We start from the raw sequence: 13,848 nt of genomic DNA, 5'->3' as shown, positions 1-13,848 counted from the left end.
TCTTCATAAACATTCATTATATCTTCTGGAACGATGCATTAAACCATTCTCCAAATATGGAATCGTCCCAGAACTACACATCTCTTTTTGAAAACCCCCCTTTCATGGTACTTTTTGAATAGAACCAGTGTCAAACTGTCAGTATCACTTTGGCAGATCGTTACTGTGAAGACCAGTTTTCAATTTAATAAAAAAAATCAAAATTTTTGCTGAATCTCAAGATTGTTTACAAATCTATGCCTGAGGGAACGTATTAATTTTCAATCATGAACATTTCTGTCATTAATAGTTGATTAATTTTTATAACCACCAATCACATGCGTATGTCAACAAAATATGCAGATAAGCTGGGTGAAAAAGAAACAAACACAAATCTAACAGTTCATAACATAATAATTGTGAACTCTTTAAAAAAAATCTTTATTCAAATAAATACATTTTTATGACTGAAACATAATAACAATGAATGTGTACAATTTGTTTTATTTAAATTTGCAATTTAGTTAGGAAGTATATACAAAGAAAATCTAAAAATTAACTTCTATCTCTGTATTTGTATTTCTTCTTTTTTAAAATTCATCCAAGTAAGGGACATTGGCTATGTTTCCATAAGCCGCCAATGATTTTTTGCCATTTAAAAATTTTTTAAGTGCCTAGAAAATAAAATTCAATCAAAAAAGAAGAAAAAAAGATACTTTAATTAGTTCTTACCTCTTCGACTTGGCTGGTCGTCACACTATCAATCTCTGAAACTAGACTGCTAGCGTTCTTTCCACCGCCTAAAAGCACCGCCTGGTTTGCAAGGTCGGTGAGGACACCGTCATCGCTCTCAGACTCATAAAGAGCCTGTGCTTTCAACTGAGATTTTGCCCTGTTGACATCTGCTTCCGTAACTCCATCCTTCAGGGCCTTCATAGCACCCGTAACTGCCTGAAATACAATAAAAAATAGACCAATACATAACATGTTAACAAAGTTAGCCTGGTTTTGTTTGGAAATTTGGAAAAAATTTATTATGGAATTTTTCCAAGAAAGCAAGGTTTGTAAATTATTAAGTAAATTACAGTAGTTTGGTCATTCCCGATCATTCTGGTCAGCCTATCTTACCCATATTGATCTGTCAGGCTCATTTCCCCATCTTCATTTGAGGTTAGGATAAGGAAGTTTGTTTAAGTATTTTCTTACTTGAGATGGTTACAAATAAATAGTGATGACTGAGGATAGGTCCGTTGATAGTGGTGAATTGTATGGATGGTTAAAAATGGTAAAAGTGGAGTTTGTAGAAAACTAGATATTTTTTAAACTACATCCACACATAATAATTGAAGATGGTGAATATGACATACAAAAATAGTAAGTACACATGATCATAAATTACCAAATTTTCTAATTTAATACAATTTAAAACATCTTCATGGTAAAAATGGACTCATTTTTATCCTATTGGCCTAAAATCTGTTTATCTATTGTAATCTGTTTGTACTCAACAAATTTTTGTTTTAGAACAGTTTTACACTAACGTGTTCGTATCTACCTCCTTAGTGTTTTCCGGCGTCGTTGCTAAGAAAAGTCCAAAAAGACCGGAATCAGAGTGAGAAAAGTTGACAGCCTGGGCGTGAGTGGCATCGAACGATTTGGATACGACCTTCGACAACGGGTTGCTTCCAACACCCCGTTTGATGCTGCATCCACCTCCAAGCGCGTAACGGAGGACACCATAAGTAAATACTTCTTTCTTATTCAATCTAAAATTAAATATTAAAATTACCTATATATTAAAACCACATTAACAAAACTTTAGATTATACTCACGCTGCTCCTTCACCGACGAGTACGACATAAGCAAGAGGAGTGTTTGCATCTTCCCTCACCTCACCGCCATGGTACGTGCTAGGTGTTGAAGAACTGCCTCCTTCAAAGAATAATTATCGTTAATTACAATGATCAACATAAAAAATATTTTCTAATATATATTTAATAAAAAAGAACTGTCTGATTTTATTTTACTTTGTCAAAAAATTGTTAACACTTTTCTTTCAAATTCATGGTGTTTCATCATTATTATTTTTTAAAAAAATTATATTTTCAACGAAATCAAAGTTAATAATAAATGTATCTTAGCATTTTATGTCTGAAAACAACAAAACTAATACTCTTAATGCACATAGAAGTAGATTATGTAGTTTGGTTGTTGTCAATAATTTTGATCAGCCTTGCTGTCCACTGGGAGTGTATATCTCCAAACGTTTTTAGTATAGATTAAATCTTTAACTAGGTATAAAACATTAGGTACAGTTTATTGATCCATTATTCACAAAATGATTTTGTTACTATATTTCCAATTTTTTAGGCGTATGTTATTCAAAAAAATTAGACCAGTTTTGAATGATGATCCAGTTCAGTTATTAAGTATGTGAAATAAATAAAACAGAAAAATTACTTGAAATTATAGTACTAACATGATAGAAAACAATACGTTTTTGTTATGGGTTTTCTTTTTATATTTTATTTTTCTCATTTCGTCAATGAATGAACTGAAAAGGGTAAAAAATGTTAATTCAAATGTAGAGTTATTTTACTATACTATTTGGGGTTCAAAGACCAACCCCGCTTCCAAGTAGTGAACCCCGGGAAACGTTCGTCGCCGTCCTGACGGNATCAAGTTTCTTGATGAAATAGGACTCACCGATGTGCTTTAGGCAGAGCACAGGGGATACAATAGCTCTTAAAGGGCGCAGTATACCATACCCTGAAATATGTATTACATCTACATCTACTATACTATTTTATTGTTTATTGTTATTTTACTATACTAGAGTATACTATTTGTAAAGATTCTAAAACAATCAATTCAACTTCAGGAAAGGATTTAAAGATATAACCTATTCCATATAGCCTATTCAAAGTTCGGACGAATGCTGTGGTAATGGGTGAGATATTAGGAATGTAAAGATTCACATGAAAATGTTGTTTCACAGTTTACAGCTTTCTGTTTCCAGTAGACAGAAGGCCTTGTCTTATTTTTAAATGCATCCTGAAAAGGTGCAAGGACTAAACTATTGGGTCTTAGAGAGAGAGTATGTCACTAAGGCTAATGACTCATGCAGCAGTTTTAACTATTTATCGAGATAAAACTGAGTCAGTGATTAGTACATAGTTGCAACAACGGAACACTAGGCGTTTTCAAAACTGTTTCATAGAGTTTTTCAGACAGACAGTCAGCACAATACTATGCTGGACGTTGGACAATGGACGACTCACTAACTCAGTTTTTCTCTCAATAAAAGCTTCGGTCAGAACTTCTGTATGTGTTGTTGGCCAATTTTTTAAAACTATAAATGTGTATGAGAAATTCAATTTTATCTTTAATGAACTTACCCTGAGTTTGGAATCCGAGGCTTTCCGCGAAACTGGTCAAAGTGCTCTGATCAACACCAACGCCCACGACAGCCATTTTACTTGTTTGGAAACGACTGTTGACGTAGTGTTTAAGCTGAAAAAGAAATGAAATTAGCGTTACTGAAAAAAAATTATAAACATAATTTTTTGACATTACAGTTTCAGGGCATAGTTTCTTGAGCTGGTATTCTTTGGCATATATTGAATTTCCCAGGCCGGTCCTGTACGCAGCCTTGTGAACCAAGTCTAGAACCAACGAGGTCGGAGGGCGAATCGCCAGTTCGTATTTCAATCTCGGGTACACCTCGGAGAGCTCCCAAGGGCGAAACTCCTGTTTTGCGACAGCTGCTTTGAAATATTTTAAAGCGTCATCCCTTTAAAAAAAAAAAGAAGGCAAAAACGTGAATTAAATAAAAATTTATAATTAAAAAAATATTTACAGTTGGTCACAAGTGGCATTCAAGGTGTAAACAAGAGTCTCACGGTCTGATGTCGCACTCATTGTTGCTCCGAGTTTGCCCAAGTTTTTAATAATCGAGAAGCTTGACGCATCAGCTGTGGTTAACCCCAAAGAAGCACGGAGCAGATGGGATGCACCATAATTGTCCATAGTCTCATATCGACTGCCAGCTCTATAATAAGACATAAAACCTGTACAATATTCTTCTTTACAAAATCCCTAATTTCCAACAGATTTTCAGTTCACAAAAGCCAATTCGTTCTGGTATAAAGTCGGATTTTTAATAAAAGCATACCTGACTACGAGTGCGACTTTGCAGAGGCCTTTCAAGTTAGATGGGGCAGAAGCGACTGTCAGATTGTTGGACAGGACTTGATTTTCTACAGCTGCCACAGCATAAGTCCTTTTCTTTATTTATATATAAAAGATAGATACGAAAAGTAAGAGGGTGTGTTAATTAATTGTTTATTAATGTAACAAAATAACTTACTGCGAGGGTTCTGACAAGGGGGAATTTACTCGCCATTCTTCCTATCTTTATTTCTGTAACCCAGACAAAAACCAGGCAGACGGCAGACGAAAGAGAAAATTTTCACTCAGTGTTGCACGTTGAATAATAGAAAAAAACAGCTGATCAATATTGTTAATTAGTGATTTGGGAAATATTTTAAAACTCTCGGTTTAAAGTGTAATTAAGAATTTAAAATAATATGTATTTAATTCACTTTAGCCGTCTTTTTAGTATGAAAGTTTTAGATTTATCCGGATTTTACGGTTTTTATTTTGTCGAGGCCAGCATCACTGGTTCGCCCGTTTGAACAGAGGTTACATTCGAATCGAGACCTCAAGTTGCTAAGTTTAATTTATAAAAAAAAAATTGATTTGATAGTTGTTATTTATATTAAACAAGTAATTTATTCTAGTCAGGGGGAAAAATTATCGAAAGGGGGGGCCGGTTAAATGAGGTTTTCCGTCCCAGGATCATATTTCGTCTCGACTTTTTAGCCGTTTGCGTCGGTGTTTTTGTATGGCATCGATGCAGCCAGTTCCGATCTACATGGTAAGACGAGAAGGCCGGTTCCAAACGAGACAGTGGCTAAATGTTTTTATTTACAGAACGCTATTGAACCGATGCAGGTGGACGCGCCGCCTGAGGACAACGACAACACTGAAGAAGACCCCTACTTGGTGGAAAACCCGACATTAGTGAGTTTTACATCTTAGAACGTTACCTACAACATCTATTACAAAAGTTGTCTGCGTAAGGTACTCATACGGGTACCGGTACCTGGTATGCACTCGGAATCTTTATCACATCATGACCTAGATCTGTATGTGCATGGCACTTGATTTGCGTGAACATAGTTCTACATTCTACTTGGCTATTTTATAGAGAGATCTAAGGGGTTTTAAACATGTATTTTAGTCGTTTTCAATAATTCTGGTTAATGAAGGATAGGGACAAATACATATCTCTGTAGTATTAGGGATTTTTGTGCATCCTGGTCTGCCTTTCCTAGCTGTTTTGAACGGACACATTTCAGCGTTTCATTATCTTCACTGATGGTTACAGATGAGTAGATGCACATATCTAGTACCATAGAACCAACAGTCCTCTGTTTCCCCACTGCAGAATCGATGACAGTGTCCAACACAGACTGTTCACCTGTCGCCTCTTTGAATGTGCAAAGGAATTTTTTTTAAAGTAATAAAACGGCGATCAACCTCCATGGGTTATATTTCACCTTAACTCTCTTAAACTTTATGATAGGGTGGCTAAGCAGTTCCGGGAACAGTCAAGGAGGCGAGTCCCTACAATCCAACGCACCCTCGGATTTACTCTTAAAATTAACGCATTTGTACATTTTACTTGTATTTGCACAGATTATCTGAGGCATACCACTGCCAATATCCACACCTCTCTGAATCTGGGCTCCCTGCAGTGTCCCGAGGCTTCCAGAGGGGTGTGCGCCCTTCGCCCTCGCACCCCAAGAAGCTCAATCCTCCCTATACCCAGCTGGCTAGAGTAATCTTCATTTTGAGCTATAATTTAGTTGCATAGGAAGGCAAACAGATTGTCTATATTCAAGGAATTGACCCAAATTGACAAGCAAGGTGGTGTTACCTGGTCAGATTTATTCACTTATTTATTACATGCTTTACTGGGACCAATAACCTACATACTTTACAAAAAAGAGATAATACTCTAGCCATTAGATATCCATGAGTGAGTCTACCATGCCCTATTCTCAGATGAGTCGAGTTTGTTTTTGTCCTGTTATGCAATTATATCAGTATGTGGGATGAAGTGTAAATGGATGCCTTCATCTGAAAAAGTATCCTTGATTGTCAGGAGCGTTGAGAGCGAGTCTGTACAGACTGCCAGACACCAGTAGATCAGTCAGTGGGTAATAATAGATATTTGTCAATTACTTAGCTCTGCAGTTACTAAAGTGCTTGGGAAGCAAGAACATGTAAGTATGATTGGCCGTTTGTGAAAGTGAAGGAACCTTTAAAGCTCCTCGGCCACTCACTTCTATGAATAGTTAAAGAAAAGAGCACTTATAAGGCCCTTAAGCATGTTAGCTGAGCTATAGTCTATAAAGTACTTCACTAATTTTTAAGTTTTTAGTTATAATTAAGTTGTTGGATTTTAGCGCTACCCTGTACTTTTAATTCCAGGCTGGTTGTTCCTTATACCCATATTTGTTAGTTACTTATTAAAATATTGTAAATATTATATAATTTTATTAGAAAATGTTTTATTAGAAAAAAAAGGTTAACCAGCAAGAGAGAGACATACAGTTCTCACACTAGTTCACTGTAAAAATCCAAAGTGTTTTGGATCTGTTTGCTTTTCACAACTATATGCACTATTTCTGTTGAACGAGAAAAGGGTATCGACACGTGTTTGGATCATCCACACTTCGCGTTTTTCACAATTTCTGGTCTTTATGATGCGAGGCCTTAGTGCACTTTTTTGATGTGAAGTTGTCTGTATTTTTCATGAGTAAAAAAATTAATTTTCATATTCATTTTTCTGCATATGTCAAGCTCTCAAATCCCTAAAAAAATGTCTGTGTGATAAACAACTATAATTTTACATCAAAAAGTTTAAAGTTGCCAGTAAAGTTAAAACTTAAAAGAAACACTTATTATTTTGTTAATGCAGCATATAAGTATCAGAAATAAATTAACAATACTAAAATAACATAACATATAAACATAAGAATTCTGGTTCACTGTATAATAACATACAGTTTGTATACTACTAGATAGAGAAAGCGATAAGAAAAAATATTGAAAATTTGAAAATATTATTATTACACGCAAGAAAATATTTTTCTAAACCTACGTCACACCAGACCACATTTCACGATCTCCAAATAATAATAATTATTATGTATTTATTTAATTTTTTTGTAAACTTCTAATGAATTTTCTTTGCCGTATTTTTCCAATGTGTTAATTTTGATTTTCCATTTTAGAATCAGAAAATAATATTAATATGTTAGTATTATCAGCATATACTTGTCTCCTCTTAAAGCTATGTCTTTCCTTCTAAATCAATTTATATATTACATTACATTTATGATTTTTAATTTAAGAAATGTTTGAAATGACAATGTGAATGTATTTCATTTTTAGGATTTAGATGTCTATGCTAATAGTTATACAGGGCTTGCAAGGTTGTACAGATTGATGTACATTGCAGATCATTGTCCTACTTTGAGGATCGAAGCATTGAAAATGGCAATCTCATATGTTATGAACACATACAATGTAAATCTATATCAGCAGTTGCATAAAAAGTTACAACAGTGTGTATCGTAAGTGTTGACGGGTGGCAGTACGCACAGTTGGCATTACTAAGGTGATCTGTTAAAGGTCGATGTCACTTCCGGACGTTGCCGGAGGAGGGCCGTTGGACGTGCCGACGTTGGATGCGCTCTGGGTGGACAACAAAGCAAAAAAGGCAGCTCTGAAGCTTGAAAAGCTTGATACAGATTTGAAAAATTATAAAAGCAACTCGATCAAAGAAAGCATCCGACGTGGCAACGATGATCTTGGTGATCACCATCTTGATTCGGGAGACCTCAGCAACGCTCTCAAATGTTACTCGAGGGCACGAGATTATTGCACTTCTGGGAAACATGTTGTTAACATGTGTCTCAATGTTATTAAAGTAATTGTCTCACTATCAGCTTATATCTCTATCTATATTTTTGTTTTCTTTAAATAATTGATCGTTCTGCTTTCAGGTAAGCGTTTATTTACAAAATTGGTCTCATGTTTTAAGCTATGTTAGCAAAGCAGAATCGACACCAGATTTTTCTGATTCCCAGGTAACATATAAGATAATAAACTGATAAGATAATGTTGATATTTGTTTTATAGAGCACACACATACATAGTCTGTCCTGAAATATTCTTAAAAAAAAAGAAAGCCAAAATCCATTTAAGTTTATAGTTGTAATAATGAAAGTAGGTATTAATCCCATGGTCTAATGGGCATCATTACTATCCACCGATATACAAAAATACTTTTTATTTTTTTATTTTTTTTTGTGAAAATTGAATTTTCATATTTACTATACTCATAAATATTTACCAAATTTTAACATTTAATTGTGTGTTAGAGCAAGGAGAGCAACCAGTTGATAATAGGCAAGCTTAAATGTGCAGCGGGGCTTGCAGAGCTAGCGACGAAAAAATACAAACTAGCTGCTAAACAATTTCTCCAGGCGAATCTCGACCACTCCGAATTCCCCGAGCTGCTTTCGCCCAACAACATAGCTGTCTACGGTGGCCTCTGCGCTCTAGCAACGTTTGACAGGGCAGACCTCCAGAGACACGTCATATTTAGCAGCTCGTTCAAACTCTTCCTTGAGCTCGAACCGCAGCTTAGGGACATTATATTTAAATTCTACGAATCGAAGTACGCTACATGCCTCAAGCTTTTGGATGACATAAAGGTAGGTATTGTTTATATACAGAGTAAATGTAGTAAATGTTAAACAAAAAAGTATTACTTTTTTCCAGGACAATTTATACCTGGATATGTATTTAGCTCCTCATGTCAATACGCTATATTCCCAAATTAGAAATCGAGCATTAATCCAGTATTTCAGGTAAGACAATTTTCCACTATGTTATTAAATTACCTACTAAAAAAAATTTTCTATAGCCCGTATCAATCTGCTGAGATGGGAAAGATGGCGAACGCGTTCAATACAACTGTTGCGGCCCTTGAAGACGAGTTGATGCAGCTGATACTCGACGGCCAAATTCAGGCCAGGATAGACTCTCACAACAAGATACTCTACGCAAAAGACATGGACCAGAGGAGTGGGACGTTCGAAAAGGCATTACAAATGGGCAAGGAATACCAGAGGCGGACACGTATGCTCATACTCAGGGCTGCTCTGCTCAAAGCCCACATCTCAGTCAAAGTGAGATTAACATTTAATAGAATTAATAGTTTTTCGATCTTCCCTTGAATCCTGTTGGGGTGATGAGCCTTCTGGTCTTGCTTTCGCAGAATTTCATGTGAACCATTTGATTGATAACTTTTGACTTTGACAACCTCTTCCTTAACCATTCTTGACCATCTCTACACATCGCTAACAGTGGTGAAATTCAGCAATGTGTCTATCAGTGTAAAACAGCTATAATAGACAGTTCAGATTGATCATAAATAATTGCACTACTGGTTCATCATCCCACAGACAACATAAAGAAATATCACTGTATATTAGCTCGTTTGTTTTCTGATAATATTTTGACAATCTTCATATATCACACTGGAGAGTTTGCACTGATCAAATTCCTTCTAACATAGTTGATCTCACTTTATGCTGTTAAAAGATTTTTTTCACTTTTTCGATTTGAAAATTTGCAGATTTGTGAGGTTAATTTGTTATTTTTGTCTTCATTTATTTTTTACTGGATACTTTTTTTGTGTTAAAATAATTATAGACCATTTTATTTATATGTCCTTTGGTATTACACTAGAATGATCTTTTATCGATAAGTTTGAGGTAGCAGTAAAAAATTTCTAATTTTTGTTATTTTTAGGTCTTTCCTTGAAGGTGTTTTTAAAAATTGCTCAAAAGTACATTTCAGTTCATTATGCCATACTCAGTACAAGCCCATGACTTTAATTGTTGATAGTATGAAAAATATATTGTAAAGTGGTTTGACCCCCTCATCCATAACACCCAACATTAAACTCTCCCATATAACAGGAATTACATACTTAATTAACTAATTAAAAAAATCAACATAAAATGACCATAATTGAGATAAATGTATTTTATGACTGTACACCAGATATTTGAAATTTTAACAGTTTCATTTACACCTTTTTGTTTTCGTTTGGCTTTCATTAGATTCCGCAGAGAGAAGCAGGACAAGGAGCAGGGGAAATGTCAGTGGCGCCAGCAAGCTCTAGACCATAGCACTCGTTTAATCATCACAAATAAATAAATGTACATTTCACTTCGTATGCAAAAATTTATTCAGAGTCCGTTGTTTAAAAAGGTAGGCCTTAATAATAATATTAATTTGGAAATTAACATTTTACCTCTTATTTTCCTTGCTTTACTGCATTATAACAATAAAATGTGTATATATTAATAAATTTTTTCTATGCATATCTTTACTTTTTCTTTCTTTCTGGTAGCCCTTATTGGTTTGTTCCCCCAGATTTTACGATAAATATCGATTGCTACTGATTATAAAAAACATAACTTTTATTTGCACTAAAGTATTAAATAGCTGGCATGCCCCAACATCCAGATTTAACTATTGAGATCCGACCCTTTGATGCTAAAAATGCAATAAGAACACGTTAAGAAAGTGGCAGTGTCAGTGGGCAGGATCGGCCCTCACAGGATCTGACTCAGTAGAAGAGGTGGGTGGACAGCCTCAGCCGATTAAGATTAGACTACTCAAGGTTGACACACATAGTTTTGGGCTAAAGCCTGCGTATGTGCTCGGCATTTAGAGAAAGGTTACTCAATGTACCCCCTAACAGAAGGGTGCCTAATAGAGAGCATGTATGAATGCCACCTGATATGATTATAATGCTTGAGCTTGTTTTATTGTATATATAGTATCGATATTCTTGTGCCCCCTATTGGGCATTGAGTGAATGTATTTATAGTGGGAATGTGTAGTAGGTGGAATATCGAGTACCTCATCAACCATCAATTTAGGTACATAATGAAAAGGGTGATGGAGGTACATCAAAAATAAATTCAGGAGTGCCACAAGGTAGCGTATTAGATGTACTACTGTACTTGTTATGCACCAGTGATTTTCCGAAAATAGTTGTAAAAATTGCGTTTGCAGGTGACACACCGGTGATATGAGTATGACTGACCTACAACCGTTCATCCAAAATCCTTTAAAAGGATTTATTAATTCAAAATAATGGGTTTAAATGTATCAGTATTTAATTTCAAATGTTTCAATACAAAATATACGTTTAACTGTAAAATGTATCAGTATAAGACTATTCCTTTTTATAATGGAGACCAAAGAAAATTCCAGCATATAAATATATGGTAATTTTGGAAAAATCCTTAAAATAGCCGTTTTGGTATGTCAGACTCGTCTTTGTAGGTTTGCATTTTTCTGTTTTGTTAGGGATGAAAACTGAATGAGAATAAGTAATAAGACGTATAAGTGAAACCAGTGTAAAGTTAAAATGAGCCTGACAAACCGAGACATCGAGGATAGGCGGACCATGACGATCACAAACGACCAAACTAGAAAAATCTAGAGAATCCATATTTGATACGGAAAAAAGTCTTTTTTGTTAATGCGCCGATATTTTGGATATCGTGTCATTACCCACGGTTGATAATACACCAGGATATATAATAATAATTAATCCTTGATTGACTAGCCTTGGGTTTTTCACTTTTTTTACATGACGCGTCCATCAGCTGACGTATAGAACAATGGGAAAATAATGTAGACCGGCCAATGACGTCAACGGTGGTAAAGCGTCTTTATTTGACAATCTGTACACTCGACTTTTTTTTTTTTAATATAATTTTTGTCCGATTGTTAAATACTCAAAGTAAAAGTCGGAAAAATTCTAGGAGAAACTTGATTTCGAGGCATGAAAAACGACAAGGTTGTCGATTCGCTTCGGATAAAAGTCGGTTGGGAGCGTAGCCGTCACTCTGGTGGTGACTACGTCGTTGACACCCGTTCAGGTCGGAATTTGACGTCGCCCTATCGTCAAAAGTGAAATTTCGTCCGTATTTCCAAGTCGAAATCGTAGTTGTAAAGTTTTAAAAGAACGCGGACCGAGGATACAAGTGAGCCGAGTCGCGCCGTGTGCGATGTGGGTCGTCTGACGTGAATTAACCTTAAAACTAGAGAGGTTCTTTCCAATCCCGGAAATAAAAGAGAAAAGGAAATTATTTATTAATTGAAATCGTGTTTTCTCTCGGTCGATTCATCGCGAAAGTATGAACCCAGAATACGACTACCTGTTCAAACTTCTCCTTATCGGGGATTCGGGCGTGGGCAAGTCTTGCCTCCTGTTGAGGTTCGCGGACGACACGTACTCCGAGTCGTACATCAGCACGATCGGAGTCGACTTCAAGATCAGGACCGTCGACCTGGACGGGAAGACGATCAAACTGCAGATCTGGGACACGGCCGGCCAGGAGAGGTTCAGGACGATAACGTCCAGCTACTACAGGGGCGCCCACGGGATAATCGTCGTCTACGATTGCACGGACGAGGAGTCGTTCGCGAATCTGAAGCAGTGGCTCGAAGAGATCGACCGCTACGCCTGCGACAGCGTCAACAAGCTCCTCGTCGGCAACAAGTGCGACCTGACGGCGAAGAAGGTCGTCGATTACGCCACGGCCAAGGAGTACGCGGACCAGCTCAAGATCCCGTTCATCGAGACTTCGGCCAAGAACGCGCTCAACGTGGAACAGGCGTTCATCACGATGGCGGCTGAGATCAAGAACAGGGTCGGGCCGCCCTCGTCTGCACCGGAGAACCAGCCCAGCCTCAAGATCGAAGACGGAAAGAGATACACTCAAGAGAAATCCGGCTGCTGTTGATCTCGCGGATGGAACGAGGCGAGACCGGACGACGCCACGGCCCGAATCCCGTTTCTTTTCTTTATCCATAGCCCCATTAATTTTCATTTGTATTTGGCCATTTAAATAAATTTGTCTTGGTTTTTCCTTTTTTTTGTTTGGGAGGGGGGGAAGATACACATTTTATATTATTATGCTTCAAAGAAGAGTGAAAAAAACAACAACAAACAATATATATATATATTTAAACATATAAGAAGAATATATTTGCTTAAAATAAATTGAATTTATTATACATGTTTATGCTCATTTTTAACGTTATTATTAATACCTTGATTGTTATATTTAGGTAGTGCACTATATTGTGATTGATCATATTCATTATCATTTCTTTCTAGATTTTCTTTTTCTTTATGAGGGAATAAAGCTTAACAAGTGAAAATGTAATATTAATAAAGTGAAAATTATACAAGATTTATTTTTGTTTGGATTATTTTATTCAAGAATCAAAGCAAATCACAACCTCCCCTCTACAAACAAGATAAATTCATTAAAATCGCTACGATTACAGGTGAATCATAGGGGTTGACCTGCCCTGTTCAATTAAATGTATTATTTGAAAGTGATACAGTATCTTTCAAATAAATAAATCCTGTTTCGTTGGGTATAGTTATAGTTATGTAAAGATAGTAAGATGGATTTGTAGCGACACATATCACAATAGTTTGTGTTCAGTGTTATGTCAAACTGTGAAGTAACGTGGAAATGCGAATAAATACTAAATTATTTCTCTGCATTTATTATTATTGCACTGCTCCACAAAAAAAGTGGCGCACTTTGAAATTTTGATTTATTTTTAATTTGAGCTATATTTTTTTGTTTTGTGAATGTTAAATCATTGTTAAAATGATT

General features: G+C 35.9%; 3 protein-coding genes and 1 long non-coding RNA gene across 5 annotated transcripts; 3 read left to right on the top strand and 1 right to left on the bottom strand.

Annotated features, from left to right (window-relative positions):
- Window positions 1-565: 565 nt before the first annotated feature.
- Window positions 566-4,462, bottom strand: LOC106665951 (cytochrome b-c1 complex subunit 2, mitochondrial). Its single transcript, XM_014392776.2, has 9 exons — window positions 4,350-4,462; window positions 4,155-4,267; window positions 3,840-4,031; window positions 3,557-3,773; window positions 3,379-3,493; window positions 1,813-1,912; window positions 1,535-1,745; window positions 712-930; window positions 566-653 (listed from the first exon to the last, which is right to left on the bottom strand). The coding sequence occupies exons 1-9, from the start codon at window positions 4,383-4,385 to the stop codon at window positions 570-572; spliced, it is 1,287 nt and encodes a 428-aa protein (XP_014248262.1). The 5' UTR covers window positions 4,386-4,462; the 3' UTR covers window positions 566-569.
- LOC112128385 lies at window positions 937-1,617 on the top strand. Its single transcript, XR_002910968.1, has 2 exons — window positions 937-1,417; window positions 1,504-1,617. It is a non-coding gene; the product is annotated as an uncharacterized LOC112128385 (long non-coding RNA).
- A 73-nt stretch (window positions 4,463-4,535) lies between the features above and the next one.
- Window positions 4,536-10,379, top strand: LOC106665950 (COP9 signalosome complex subunit 1). Of its 2 annotated transcripts, none has more exons than XM_014392775.2 (9): window positions 4,536-4,919; window positions 4,976-5,065; window positions 7,508-7,680; window positions 7,748-8,045; window positions 8,122-8,205; window positions 8,500-8,835; window positions 8,903-8,991; window positions 9,048-9,312; window positions 10,252-10,379. In XM_014392775.2, exons 1-9 carry the CDS (start codon window positions 4,887-4,889, stop codon window positions 10,318-10,320), a joined length of 1,437 nt encoding a protein of 478 aa, XP_014248261.1. In that variant the 5' UTR covers window positions 4,536-4,886; the 3' UTR covers window positions 10,321-10,379. The 2 variants fall into 2 exon arrangements, with proteins under 2 accessions (XP_014248261.1, XP_014248260.1); XM_014392774.2 differs by having other exon boundaries at window positions 4,537-4,919; window positions 7,508-7,689.
- Window positions 10,380-12,033: 1,654 nt separating this feature from the next.
- LOC106666016 (ras-related protein Rab-1A-like) lies at window positions 12,034-13,083 on the top strand. The gene has a single exon (XM_014392883.2). The coding sequence runs from the start codon at window positions 12,349-12,351 to the stop codon at window positions 12,955-12,957; it is 609 nt and encodes a 202-aa protein (XP_014248369.1). The 5' UTR covers window positions 12,034-12,348; the 3' UTR covers window positions 12,958-13,083.
- The last annotated feature ends 765 nt before the right edge of the window (window positions 13,084-13,848 follow it).

This window comes from Cimex lectularius, unplaced genomic scaffold, assembly GCF_000648675.2.
Source record: "Cimex lectularius strain Harlan isolate CLEC.00 unplaced genomic scaffold, Clec_2.1 scaffold49, whole genome shotgun sequence".
Taxonomy (NCBI): domain Eukaryota; kingdom Metazoa; phylum Arthropoda; class Insecta; order Hemiptera; family Cimicidae; genus Cimex; species Cimex lectularius.
Note: the sequence above shows the minus strand (reverse complement) of the source record. Positions and strands in the feature narration are given on the sequence as shown.

Bases quoted from the DNA above. Each gene is read 5' to 3' on its own strand.
- LOC106666016 (XM_014392883.2), top strand. From the start codon at position 12,349: ATGAACCCAGAATACGACTACCTGTTCAAACTTCTCCTTATCGGGGAT.
- LOC106665950 (XM_014392774.2), top strand. From the start codon at position 4,887: ATGGCATCGATGCAGCCAGTTCCGATCTACATG. The intron at 4,920-4,975 runs GTAAGACGAGAA...TTTTATTTACAG, and splicing joins AGCCAGTTCCGATCTACATG to AACGCTATTGAACCGATGCA. The intron at 8,836-8,902 runs GTAGGTATTGTT...ACTTTTTTCCAG, and splicing joins AGCTTTTGGATGACATAAAG to GACAATTTATACCTGGATAT.
- LOC106665951 (XM_014392776.2), bottom strand. From the start codon at position 4,385: ATGGCGAGTAAATTCCCCCTTGTCAGAACCCTCGCA. The intron at 4,268-4,349 runs GTAAGTTATTTT...ATATAAATAAAG, and splicing joins CCCTTGTCAGAACCCTCGCA to AAAAGGACTTATGCTGTGGC. The intron at 931-1,534 runs GTAGATACGAAC...ATTGTATTTCAG, and splicing joins CGCCGGAAAACACTAAGGAG to GCAGTTACGGGTGCTATGAA.